A 13,791-nucleotide genomic window follows, 5' to 3' on the forward strand; every position below is an offset into this window, starting at 1 on the left:
TACCAGCAAAATGAAGCTTTTATTACATCAGAGGTTAGAACTGCAGCATTGTAACTGGAGCTTTTTTATTCATTACACGTATCTGTGGTCTTTAAGAAAAAGGCTGTTGGTGGAGCAGTTCTTAACACTGCTTAATAAAACAATCTCTTTGCCAATAATAAAGATACCCACATCACGAAGGGTTCTCTGGGGTCAACCAAGAAGCGCTTTTCACATGTAAACTGCTTCTTCGCTTATTAGACTGGCGGCAAGTTGCTCTGCTACCTGTCGGGGGAAAAAGCTCCTCTCTTCATTATGCAGCAAATGTGCTCAGAGCTCAGATAAGCCTTTAGTTTTGCCACAGCTAGACAAAGGTTAGGATTTTACTACCTCTATTCAAAAGCATCTAACCTGTGGAGAATGATTCTATGAAAGACAGTGCATGGCACAGCACAATGTTGGGGCTTTTGCACTAGAATAAAAATTCTTATAAAAGCCAGTTTGCCTTGGGTTATGGACAGTTACGCATACATTCTTATTTTTCATACTTTTCAATAAACTGTTTTGGGACTGCTGTAGCTGTAACCACTTTGTCTCTGAACTCCGTATTTTTCCTGTAGTATAGTACTTTTAGGAAAGTTTATTCACCAGAGTACTCCTTTCGTAACTATCCAAATAAATAAAACGTGTAGAATTGAACTATTACATTTCATCTCGGTTTTTACACCTATGCAGGTGGGTTTCATTTCCGCATGAATTCACGCAGAGAATCTTGAATCTTAGTTTGTGAATAATTAGTATATTGTTCTGCCTTCCTTGCCATGACCTATTGATTGTGGGCGAAGCATGGGGGGGTCAGGGTTCCCACCGAAGCCTGCTGCTGATCCTGCCTGGTCCTGAGCCAGGATCAGATCAGGAGGAGGACACTGACCTGGTCCTTCAGGATGTGTTTTCACACTCTTAGCAGTTATCAGAGAAATCATTCACAATAGACTGTGCAGATCTTCACAGCAGGATCATTGCTTTCTTTTCATTTCCTGGTGAACACCGAAACAATAGCAGTGCTTAAATCTTTGCTGGGTTTTGGAGTCAACACAATTTAGAGGGGGGGAAAAAAAAAAAAAGAGGTTGCCTAGTACACTGTGGTATTTTCAAGATCCCAGGATTAATTACAGTTGGCTAACATTTTGTAGGTTATTCTGGCGCTCTCTTTAATGCTAGCGAAGCTTTCATTTAGCTTCTTTAAACAAAACTGTATGTTTGAGAGCACAAGGTGTGGTTTCTTGTGATAAATTACTGATGCCTTGCAAGTCAGCTCCTTTTCACCGCGGAGCCTTCTTTCTATTCAGTTTTGCCATGAGGAGGTGATTTCATCTCTTGCCTCTTTACCCTTCCGTAAACTGCTTGCTCTACAAGTTTAGTATTCGAACGGCACGTTGAAACCTCGCTGTACACACGCGGGGTGCTAACGTTCGCGACCGAGGCGCTGCCATGTGCGAGCGCGGCAGCGGCAGGAAGACTATCCCTTCGGAGGATCCGGTAGCTGACGCACCGCGCCGTGCCCGCCCGGTGCCACGGGCCTCTCCGCTTTCTTGTAGCGACCATTAAACTCCATCGTTAAACTGGATATTTGTTGGACTTTTTAATTAGCTATGTATGTGGGTCATGCCTGGAAAGCAGCCTAAAGCCTAGCGTGCTCTCCCCTTCCGGTAAAATGAATAAATGAAGGCAGGAATGTTTTGTTAAAATGGCTTAATCGTCAGGCTGGTGTGGCCAGACGGAATAAAGAGGGCAGCTGGAAAGTCGGCTTGTTCTCAGCCCGGCTGTATTAAACCAAGCTGCCGCTGCCGCGTGCCAGCCAGTTAAGACCATAATGTTTGTCAGAAGAGCCTCGGTTAAAACGACGCTACGCGAGTAGATTTTCTGGGTTGGGTTTGCTTTACCTCGAGACCGTTTGACCCCAGGCACTGAGCAGCGGCTGAATGTCTAATCCGAGCTGACAATTGGAAAACAAATGTCAAATGTAGTACAGTAGGGCGCTGCTTTTTTTTTTTTTTTAATGCTTTAATGAAAAGTACCCAGCCCCTGGCTGACTGTGCCTTCGCTGTGGATCAATCTCAGTCTAAACGTGAAAGATCGGTTGAGTGAGTAGCGGACGGAGCCCAGCAGACCCTGGTCGCTGTGCAGGCTCCTTTGCTGGCGCTCGTGTAAGCTCTAAGGCTGTATCTCACACCCGCGAGAAGAACCTATTGGCCCATATAATTGCCAGGTGAGTATAAATGTTTGGAGCTTTCTGCAAAATGATTGGATTTTCTCTATACCGAGCTGAATAAATAGTCTGTAAAAGCTAAAACACGATCGTCGCGATATTCGTGTCATTCCTGGACCCTGTAAGTTTGGAGTCGGCTGTGCGGCTCTGCAGGAACTGTGATAAGCTTAAACAGGATTTCTGTTTTTTAACAATTCTTGCAGCACGTTTTTATACATTATCTGTATCAAAGTATAAAAATTAAAGTGTGTTAATACTTTATTGGAGGGAATGGAAAAGTTAGCCCGTCTCCTGTGTGGTTGGTTTTGATTAGATGAAATAATGCGATAAGATGTTCGAGTTGCTAATGTTTACATTTTGATCGTAGATTCTGCAGCCAACATCAGAAAACCGAACTGGTGATCTGTGCAGTCTGTACTGCCTAGAAACATTTATTTTCTTCAGTGTGTCTTCACCACCCAAAGTGGGGTGGTGACTTCCAGCTTAAAATATGAGACAATATTCAAGGGCCAAGGCTTACATTTACTGAATGGAGAAATTTCTGTATTAAACGCTTAGGTATTTTTCAGATTATTTTTGTGCAAACTCTAGTTTAAGCCTCACTGAAACAACAGTGCGCTGTGTGTGTTCTTGCAGGTCTTTAAGACTCTGAGCAAGTTGCTACTGTTTTTATACAGTGCAGAGAGATTATTAACATTTGAACTTCAGCTTCTAACTGTAGGGGTTTGTTTTTCTCAGATGTAGATGACTTAAAATGTGCCCCATTTGGAAGCTGTAACAGTGGGTCTGCAGTCAGCAGCCTGGCAAGCTATGACTGGTCTGACAAAGAAGACATTCATCAGGGCAAGAAGCTCTCCTCCTTTGTCCAGTCTGCAGGAAGTGGATCCTCCGCGGCTACTTCTGTTCTTCAGAAGAAGGAGACCTTGTTTGGCAGTTCAGAAAACATTACCATGACAACAGTTTCCAAAGTGACAACCTTTTCCAGTGAGGATGCTTTACAGGATGTTTCCTTTGCAGCCTTTGCAAACTTTAAAGACTCTGGACCAATATCCAGCGGTCCAAGTGACGATGACATCGGAGACTTTGGTGATTTTGCAAGACCTTCATCAGAAGCGCAGGACGCAGCAGCAGCTGATGCAAACGAGGAGGCAGATTTCCTTGCTAGTGGTATCTCTTCTGAACTGCGAAGAGAGTCCACAGATGACTTTGGAGAATTCCAAAGTGAAAAGCCAAAAATCAGCAAGTTTGACTTCTTGGTGGCAACTTCCCAAGGCAAGGTGAAATCTAGTGAAGAAATGATCAAGAGTGAACTGGCTACTTTTGACCTGTCTGTTCAAGGTAAGACCGCTGAGGGTGGAGGAAGCCCATAATGCGTGTGCTTATCAAAGGCTAATTTTTCTAACCAAGTTATAAATTAGCCAATTGGGATTGTTCCAAAGGCTACTGGAAACAAGCTGAATCTTCTCATTGATTTCTATGGCATTTGGAGCAGGTCTCTTTCTAGAAGAAAAGAATTTTTGTGCCAAAAAATTGTAAGAGTTGTGGAACTGGGCAAATTTGCACCAGTCACTGAGTAAACAGAAGGCTTTGTTCTTCTGGAGTAGCGGTGCATCCCTTGCTTCCACTTTATTCATTTGAAATAGTCCATGCCTTTCTGAGTAAAAGACTACCTTCTTTATATCCTAACTTTTTAGGGTCTCATAAAAGGAGCTTAAGCCTAGGTGACCGAGAAATAAGTCGCTCTTCAGCTTTACCAGTTTTGGAACAGCCATTTAGAGATCGTTCAAATACTCTAAGCGAGAAGCCTGCTTTGCCTGTCATCAGAGACAAATACAAAGACTTGACTGGGGAAGTTGAGGTAAGGAATTACCTGTAATACAAGTAAATTGGCAATGACTTTCATCAGTGCGCTATCAAGGGTGTTCTGTATCCCAACTCGTTGGGGCTATTGAGCTATTTGAATTTAGGACATGATTCTAAGACGGCATCTGGGTAAGGTTAGATGTTTTGACTGGAAACTGCTCATAGAAGAGGTTTCTTCTTTCCTGTCTTTAAAATCTTACAAAGTGGGGAAAAAAATGCCGTTGTCTGAAAGTCAGAACCACTTGACCTTGCAGTCTAAGCTTGTAACTGGAAATTAATTACGACTTAAATCTCATCCCAGCTCTGGCACTGAGACCATTGGCTTTGGGAAACGGCTTAACTTTTTTGGCTGTGTCATTTCTCTTGGTCATCTTGAGAATAGATGGTATAAGGATTCAGGTTAAATTCTGCTAATCCCCATTTCTACAACAGCAGACCTGTAACAAGTGTGTTGGGAGTAGGTATGTGCAATGCAAACTTTTTACCCATTCATATATGTCCTTCCTTTTGAGACTAATTCCAACTCCCAGAAATCAAATTTTAGAGCTCAGGAGCAAAGAGAATACTTAAAGAATAGGGGGGAAATTAGGAATAGGTATGTTAAAAGTTTACATAGCTAATCTGCAAATAGTCTGTTAAGATACCTGTCTACTGTACCTCTGTTGTGATAGGAGAAAGGGAAACGTGTGTGGGAACAAGATTCAGACTGTCCTTTTCTTTCAAATAGGAAAGTGAGAGGTATGCATATGAATGGCAAAGGTGCTTGGAGAGTGCCCTGCAAGTAAGTGTACAGTCTCCTCCAAAACCTCTTCCTCCTTCCCGTAGGTACCACCTCATTCAGTGCTGAAGACCGTGCAGGCATAGAAAGGGTGGGAATCAGCCCAATTTTTAAACCAAAAGCTGTCACGCAGCAGAATGGTTCCCTCCTCAGTTAGAGATCCTATACTAATCTCCCCGTCACTTGCGATTAGCTCGGGTTTTGCCTACATTTTCAAGTTAATGAGTTAATTTGGTGTGCGTGTGTTTGGGTGCCCAGTAAGGCATGGTGTTGGGGGCTTGACACCAGCACCTGGCTCTTCAGTGCTTTTTGAGAGATGGGCTTGTTGAACGTGCTGTGCGGAGGGGCCGTGAATTTCCTGAGAATGGGTGTCAGATATTTCACAGCCAGATTACTTTTCCTTAAAATTTCTTCTTTGCATTTGAGTGTTAGACAGTCAAAACCGTGAATGCGATTATTAAAGTAGATAGCAGTGAACACTTACTCTTAAAACTAGTATTTTGGTAATGAAAATATTTGGGGGAATATGTTAAGATTTTAAATGTTCATACTTCTCCCCTGATCTGCTTATAGTTACAGCACGAATGTATAAAAACATGTGATGGAGTATGGCAATTATTTCTTATTTGCTTTGCCTCCTTTTTGGTGTAACAGTTTCTGTCGGGGACAATCTTGTTCATAGTAATTATTGTAAGGTCGATAACACCACCATTTTATGAAATTCATTTCCGCCAGGTTATAAAGAAAGCAAATGATACCTTAAATGGGATAAGTAGTTCATCCGTCTGCACTGAAGTCATCCAGTCTGCTCAAGGCATGGAATATTTACTAGGTATGTTTTAATGTACCATGTCTCTTACACTGCAAGTTCTCCTCTGTAAAGCAGTAATATATAACCACTTTTTCCAAAATGGCATTATTTTTAGCTTAGTCTTTGCCCGCACCAAAATAATGAACAACTCTTCTGCTAAATGAATGTAACTGCTGCCTTGAAATAACCGTCCGGGACCACCTTTTGTGACCATGCCTGTTTTGTGCTATTTCTGAGTTCAAGTTTCAGGAACCTGTGCTTGCAGCGAATTCTCTGCAATCCTCCACTGTGTTTTCTATCAACAGGGGTTGTTGAGGTCTACAGAGTGACAAAGAGAGTTGAACTGGGTATCAAAGCAACGGCTGTGTGTAGTGAGAAACTCCAGCAGCTGCTGAAGGATATTGATAAAGTGTGGAACAACCTAATAAGCTTCATGTCCCTTGCTGCTTTAGCGGTAAGACCAAAAATAAGCTATGTCTCTACTAAAAAAAAAAGTCGTAAGTATATGTAAAGTGTCTTCATGGGGTGGCTTAACTTTACAGTTTGTACTTTTCTCTTTCAAAATGGAAATAGACTCATTTGTGATACCCAGTTTAAAGCTTCCTGTAAGAAAACTATTATTTGTATGCAAACATGATGCTATCTTACTTAGTGTCTTCATGATTTAGATGATATCCTACGTGTCTGTGGACCTCTCCAGTAAGGGAAATTTAGTGAAATTTAAATAAGCCATTTTCTGAAGCCAGAATAGTGCAGCCATACCTTGTCTTTGTAATATCCCTGCAATTAGTTCTAATGCTCACAGTGCAGGAGCACGCAACGTAGCAACACGAGAATACCTAAACTGTTTTCTTTTCTCTCTGCATTTGGAAATGCCGAAGTTTGTTTTGGTTCCTGCTACAGACTAATTAGCTTTTCCTTCTCTGAATAGAACTGCCAGAAAAAGCTCGATTGCTCCAAGACAGTCCGGTGGGAGCTTGGGAGCTTTCTACGTAACTGGGCCAGCGTTACAAGGAGGGATGGTGGGGGGCTGTCTGAGGGGTGGTCTTCAAGAGAAGGAGCACCTCACGGGAAGGGTCTGCAAAGGATCTGGGGAAGGAGAGGGGTACGCTGGGACCAGGTACAGAATACACACAATTAGAAGGCAAAAAAAATCACCTTGCCATTAAATGTCTTGCATTTCTTTGTGTGTGTACGTTGCAGAAAATACAATGTGCAAAACTACTTTCTTTAAGGACGGTAAAACTCGTATTTTTAGGGAATCATCCATCTGTAGGTGCTTGATATCGTCTTGCACAATGGATCCCTTTAACTCAGTATATCCCTAAGGAGTCTTTAACTCTTAGTTAGTATCGGTACATCACATCAAGCATCGATAAGTAGATCATTACGGTGGTTACGTTTCCACCGAACATTTTAATTTGTGGCTTCCTTCTTGCAATGCAACTACGGCCACTGCAGATTTTTTGCTCCCTGATAAACACTTGTTTATAAGGAAGGCCCGGAGTACTTGGTTTCTGCTTGAAATAGCCATCTTCAGCTCACTGTCATTCCCTGGTATTATAAACAGGTATTATAAACGATGACTCCCTTTTCACACACCTTTTACACATTTTAAACCTCTCCAGTACAAACAGCGGTGGCAGGCAGGTATTTCTGGTGATGTCCTGTTTGCACAAAGCCTGTCATAATATGAAATTTATACTTCCAATATTTTACTGCTTGGCAGATGAAGTTGATAGACTGGTATTTATCTGTTTGAACTTTGGCATTGTTGATAGTAACAATCTAAAAAGCTATCAGAATCCTCTCCTGATTTAAACAAGTGGATTAAAATTTAGTTCTTAAAGTGCTTTTCCTTGGAAGATTACAGGGATTACCTTAAAGGCCAAAGTTTGGCCACATGTTCTCCGAGCTGCAGCGGTCCAGATAAATTTTAAACGTACTAGGAGCTGCAAATAGTGACGACTTATGCACACAGAGCAACCTCTGAAGTTACCTAAGAGACAGGGACTCCCGTAGCTCTCAAAGTCATCCCTTGCTGTTTCTCCTCTCACCTGGGTCACCTTCTTCCCCCAGTGCTGCACTCCGGGATCCCAAATGATGCAGAAGTGCCCGTTAAGTAGAGAGAAGTATTCTAGCTCAGAGGCATGTGCTTGGAAAGGTTAATTTTATCTTTTAGAGGATTTTGTTGCAAGGTAATTTTATGCGCAGCCTTGTGGTTTTTCACTGCAAATTACAGGATGACCTTCTCATTTGCTTCACTCATGCGTTTGGTAAACAAATATGAGAGTGCCTTTATTAATTTGATTGATCTACTTAAAGATTAAAGGGATTTTTTTTTTCAGGATTACAATTATTCTCCAGCCATTCAGCGGGGGAGTGTGATCAGCATACCTAGAGCGTGGATTAAGAGTACATGTGTTCCATGGTCCCACCACTTATTTTAAGCTTCTTGCATTTCTAGTCATTGTTTTTATTTGCACTATCTTCAAGCAAAAACTTCTACGGTTTTATACCAGCCTTACGCAAAGTTTTAACTTACCATTTATCTTGTGGATGAAATGCAAGCTCGTGTACCGGAAAAGCGAGTATATTAATTTATTACTTATTTGCAGGCTTATTCTTCCATCCTTCGCCTCCCTTTAACCTGAGCTGGCGTATGGCTGCCGACCTTGATTCTCCTATGGTTTGCTTAACCTTAACATCCCATTTTGTACCGCTGTGCCATATTCTAGATTCGGAAAAAAAACCTTCAGAAAGAATAACAACTGCCCTTTTTTGACCAGGCAATAACAGGGAATTCGGGACAACAAACACCGATACAGACACCACTTCAAATACTGACCGGCGAAAGCTGTGCTGGCCGACGGCTCGCTTCCTTGCAGCTGCACAAATAGTCGTCGCATACCACTGTCTGCGTCCAGCTCCTGACACGCCGCCGTTGAAATGTCGCAGCCGCTGCCTGGGCTCTTTCCTCAGAAGTTTCTTCCCCTTTTGATGTGGGAACGTGGAACTCAACAATTCTTTCCTTTGTAGTCTAACCCTTTTTCAAGAGCTTGAGCGTTATAAATTAATGCTGATGGAGATTGCGTAGCAGGATTGCAAATACCTACTAATGGCTTTGGTTAAATCACACATCAGTCTGTGAGAAAATGTGGTACGTCATCCCTGCCACGTTGCTGGTGTGATATCGTGGTGCTCGGTAGCAACCGGACCGATAATTTTTATCATGATGTCTGAAACTTTTTTGGTCGCTGAAAATGCCTACGTTTTATTGTCTCTTTTCTTCAGCCAGATGAAAACTCGCTGGATTTCTCTTCCTGTATGCTGCGTCCAGGGATTAAAAATGCCCAAGATCTTGCCTGCGGAGTGTGCCTCCTAAATGTGGATTCAAGAAGTAAAGTAAGTATAATGGCCTCTACTTTTAAACTCATCTTTAATTTACAGTTTGGACTTTCACTTAGGCCTTGGGTGTATTTAAAAAAAATTAATGGCTATAATTTGTAACTGCAAGTGGCGAAGGCAAAATCTGCCCTATGGATGGGACTCGGATAGTCAGTGTCCTGTACTCATTGGGCTTTGGGTATGAGACAGATGCGGATAAAGGCTTGAGTTAAATTGTTCGTAATGGGGAAGAAATCGGGATACTGAGACTTAAAAGGTATATGTATTTTTAAAAAAAATAAAAAGTTTTTTATAACTTTTCTTTATGAGATGCATCTCTGAGGATCACCAGGAGGGGACTATTGCAATTAGCAGAGCTGGGAGGGAATCCCAGGATATGTACAGAGTAATGCCAACCAATTAACGTATCTCGGCAGTTTTGCTGACTTTTTGGTTTCAACGTTATTTCAGAAAGAAGAGAAACCTGTGGAAGAGCTTCCTAGAAAAGTATGAATCTGTAAAAAACATACTCTTTATAGAATCATTCTTAGTTGAGTGTGGAAGGCTGAACTGCTGACTGGCTTTCAGCTGTCATTCTCGGTTGTACCAATCATGAATCCTTTTCTTCTAGTCATTTTTTGTGACTGTAACACTTACTCTGATCGACTAACATACTCTAGAGCCTCCCCTTTGTCTTGTCTGCATGCTCGTACCTTGTGAATAGCTTTCTGGTTTTGTGCTCCTTCTGTTGTGTGGTAGGAAAGTCACTGCAGTGAGTTTCTGAATTTGTAGCTGCCTGTGTGTCTGGTGCAGAAGAGGGGGAACTGTAGGGTGGGTTTTGCTACAAATACTGACTTTTGGCTATACGTAGCAGGCAATGGCATTTTTAGAAATCTCTGCAGGAAACCCAGGGTGGTGGGGAGCAGGGTTAGAATATTTTTTTAAATAGGTAGCCGTGAAGCATTGATAGTATCTCCTAGCAACAAACACCGAGATGTTCTAAGCTTGTTCACGGCTTCACACGCTCTGTTCAGAAGCTCCTATTGTAAAGCAGATTCAATTAACAGAAGAAAGTAGATCAAATTCAACCTGAAATAACACTAATACCGAGAATTGCACCTGCCGAAATCACAGCAAAAGTCGCCCCAGTGAAATAAATGCAGTAGCTATCTACTGGCTGGCAGAACAAGCGTTTGTCGTGCACGGGTACGTGGCAGAAGATGCAGGAAACAAGGTGAGGCAGATGCCAGGCGTCCGATCGGGGAGCGTGCTGCTCGGGTGCCTCCCTTCAGACAGCGGCGACAGCCAGCGCGCGCATGGCTGGAGTTCTCGTCCCCCCGCAAACACTTTGCAGGCTAAAATACTGCTTGCGGGGTGCTCTGTTCAGAGCGCGAGGGTCCTTCCATGCTGGGGGTCCTTCCGTGCCATTCCGGGGTAATACCTGTGCAAGATCCCTCTCCCGCTCTAGTTTCTGGCTCCTGGAGTAGAGGAGCCTGTCACACTTCTTTCAATTCTTGTTATTTTAGGCCTTTAATTCAGAAACGGATAACTTTAAGCTGGCGTATGGAGGGCACCAATACCACGCGAGCTGTGCAAACTTCTGGATCAACTGTGTGGAGCCCAAGCCCCCGGGTCTCATTCTGCCAGACCTGCTCTGAAAGCAGTTGCGCTGAAGATGGAAGCGTCGGGTCTAATAATTCAGGACACTTGGGGTAAACTGTGTGATAGGGTAAGTGGAAAGGCTTGAGGTGTGGTTGGTGTTTGAAACGTTTTGTTTTGACTTTTGTACCGTAACGGGTTAAAGCCGCTGTCACGTACAAATTGCTCATGAAGAATTTCACTCGAAACGGCTGGGGTTTCAGAAATAACCGGAAAAAATCGTAGCGTGGCAAAAAAATGCAGCATTTCGGTCTTTCTCAGGATGAAAGCGGGCTGGTCTTTGTAACAAACCAGCCTGCTAACCAAGTGCATAAATCTCGGAGAGAGGACGGTACCTAGCTTCCAAGAAAAACTGAAATGCTAGACTGATTTGCATAGAAGTGACCACTTAAATACTTGAAGCACGTATTTGCAAACAAATCTTTACTTTTGTGGGTTTGGTATACGGACCGTGATATTTTTCTTTAAATATTTGCTGCTACATTATTACAATGCATACAATGCACGAGTCACAGCGACTTTCAAGACAAAATGCATTGTTGACTTAGAAGGAATGAGACTGCAGAGAGCCATCGTGTATTCATACTTCCACTGTTCTGTATTGTAAATTATACTGTATTCCTATGCATAGCTGGGGGATAAGGACTTGGAAAAATTGTTGAAATTTTCCCTATCCTATCTGGATTCTTTAGGACAGACAGCTGGATTGTAAAACTTGTAGTCTTTGCTACTCGGTTGTAAATATAGACAAAACTCCTTCCTTGGACTTGTCCTGAACTACAGGTATGATGTGTTATGTTTCACCTCACCCTTTGGTAGTTGTGTGGCTGCAACACTGTTGAAAATTGGACTCCACTGATACAGCATGTCCGCTCCTGTACATATATTACCTTTTTTGTATGTTAATACGCTTTTCTTGATGGGATGCCTGCGTATAACTTGTGCAGTCTAGTGCTATCGGTAATAACGTGTTTCTCTGACTCCGAACTGGCAGCTCAAGGTGGCCCTTAGCTCCTGCTACAGGAGGGTGTGATTTAACACTGAAACTTGCTTTTCTCAAGCAGGCTGTGTTTTGAAGCAGGGTATTGCCCACCCACCGTTTTGTTGCTTATGGTAGGTACAGCTACCTCGACAGAAGGAGGTTAGTAGAATAAACCATCACAAAACGTTACCCGTACACCTAAAATTGTATAGCCACACCTGATTCTCTCTTCAGATACAGCGTCCAGATGACAGTGCAATTGGTTTTAGTGCTAGTCACAGAATTTTAAACCTAGTGAGAGCTTCATGGCGTTATTTGAACAGCCTTACCACTGTACAGTCTTACTCAGCCTGCAGTGAATGGAGTGGGGTGCATATCCATCAGGTACAACTTGCTTCTTAATTCTTTGACTTAAGTTTCTCAGATCTCTAGAAAATCTCCCTCTGCTCCAAAGATATCAACAGTTTTTCCAAGTTAATCTTGCCTCCATTATAAGTGGCTGACACTGACCAGTGGTTATTTGCTGAAATAGAAATTATAATGAGGAAAAATGATGCTTTGTATTAAAAAAAAAAAAGCCTTAGTTATACTAAACTATTAATTATACCAAATGAAAGAATCTTTGCTAATAGGAGTGCTAGGTGTCTGGCCCCTTATTTACACAAATTAAAATAACTCTTCCTGCTGCCTGAAATTAGCTCATTCATAAAATAAGCAACTTGTGCCTCCAGTCGCAAGCTCAGGCTAATCAAGGGGCGGATTTTCAATAGCGTGACAGTGACTGCCTGCTTTCTGTTGCCCAGTAATTATCAAAAGAAGGGCAGTCACTCATTGCTTGCTCTCTGTTTCATTTATTAGGTGTGAAATACTTACAGCAGTCAGCACCGTAGCTTTTGACCACATACATTGTTTTCCATCGTAATTAGGGGCTGCTGTGTACCTCACCAGTGCAAGTATTCCCGTTGACGTGTGGGGTCTACTCAGCACATAAGCCAGCGCTGGCGTTTGCATACTGAATTACAGAAGCACTTAAGCATCGTCTGGCCTCAAGCAAACGCCTCGTCTTGCTGCTAGCAAGGGGACTTCTCAAGTGGTTTTGAGTATCTGGCTGACGCAAAGGCTGTTGCTTATGAAATGCTATATTGGGAAAAGAGAGTTTATTGTTAGCGTGGGTTTCCACCGCGGTTCCTGAACACTTAGCTAGATAGGATTTTTTTTTCTAATTAAAAGACAATGCCCCAAACAAAAGAGGCCATGATGTGAAACTTAAAGCAACCAGTATTTCAAATACAATACCAGCTATATTGTCATAAAAGCAGTTTTCGGTGATGTTTTTTTGTACTTATTAATGTACTTGTGAAGCAAGCAAGTTCCCTCTCGAAGATGTATCCAAGTGTGGCTTTTGGCCCATAAAAATAAGGACTCGACATTTACAATTATAATTGCAGCAGAGCTTACTGAAGTATGACGCTTCTGCTTGCTTGCTCCCTACAGAAGGGAAAGCAGCAGGCAGCGTGGCTGTGTTCGTGGCAAGCAGAAAGCGTTCTTCTGGAATGAACACCTTGACGTCATGGGAATATACCAAATGTTTTGCGTGTAGATACCCCTGGTACAGGCGTTGCACAACGAGGACCATCTCACTCACACGTCCTAGTCAGTAAAATGACTCACTGTTGCGTTCAGCATCTCCTCAGATATTACGCTGCCAGCCAAAGCCCAGTGTCCTTGCAATCTGTATCCAAGGTTACAGTATTTTCTACAGTGCGTTGTAACAGACCGCGTTCCCCTGCTTCCTTCGCGTACAGGCTAACGGACACGCTGCCTCTCGCTTCGGTCGCGTTGAATTTCATAAATGTAACTCCCTTTTCTGCCTGTATCTTTTGCTAGAAAAAAGTAAGAAACGTAATTTCCTTGTTTAATTTAATGATCGTGTTCTCTGGAGCTGCCTTGGCATTACCTATGAAAAGTGATTTTTCTATGTGTTTGTGTATATTTGGAATTTGAAGAGATTACCCGCTTGGTTATTTAATGAGTATCTCACTTTGCCCAGTTGTATTCCTGCT

General features: G+C 42.5%; 1 protein-coding gene across 1 annotated transcript; it reads left to right on the top strand.

Annotated features, from left to right (window-relative positions):
• Window positions 1–2,986: 2,986 nt before the first annotated feature.
• LOC104622796 (synergin gamma-like) lies at window positions 2,987–10,832 on the top strand (the record flags this gene model as incomplete). Its single annotated transcript, XM_010289678.1, has 7 exons — window positions 2,987–3,586; window positions 3,943–4,106; window positions 4,839–4,892; window positions 5,625–5,721; window positions 6,006–6,154; window positions 8,995–9,105; window positions 10,614–10,832. Coding segments are annotated over 7 exons (1,307 nt in total), but the record flags the coding sequence as incomplete, so codon positions are not given.
• Between the last annotated feature and the right edge of the window lie 2,959 nt (window positions 10,833–13,791).

This window comes from Phaethon lepturus, unplaced genomic scaffold, assembly GCF_000687285.1.
Source record: "Phaethon lepturus isolate BGI_N335 unplaced genomic scaffold, ASM68728v1 scaffold38616, whole genome shotgun sequence".
Taxonomy (NCBI): Eukaryota; Metazoa; Chordata; class Aves; order Phaethontiformes; family Phaethontidae; genus Phaethon; species Phaethon lepturus.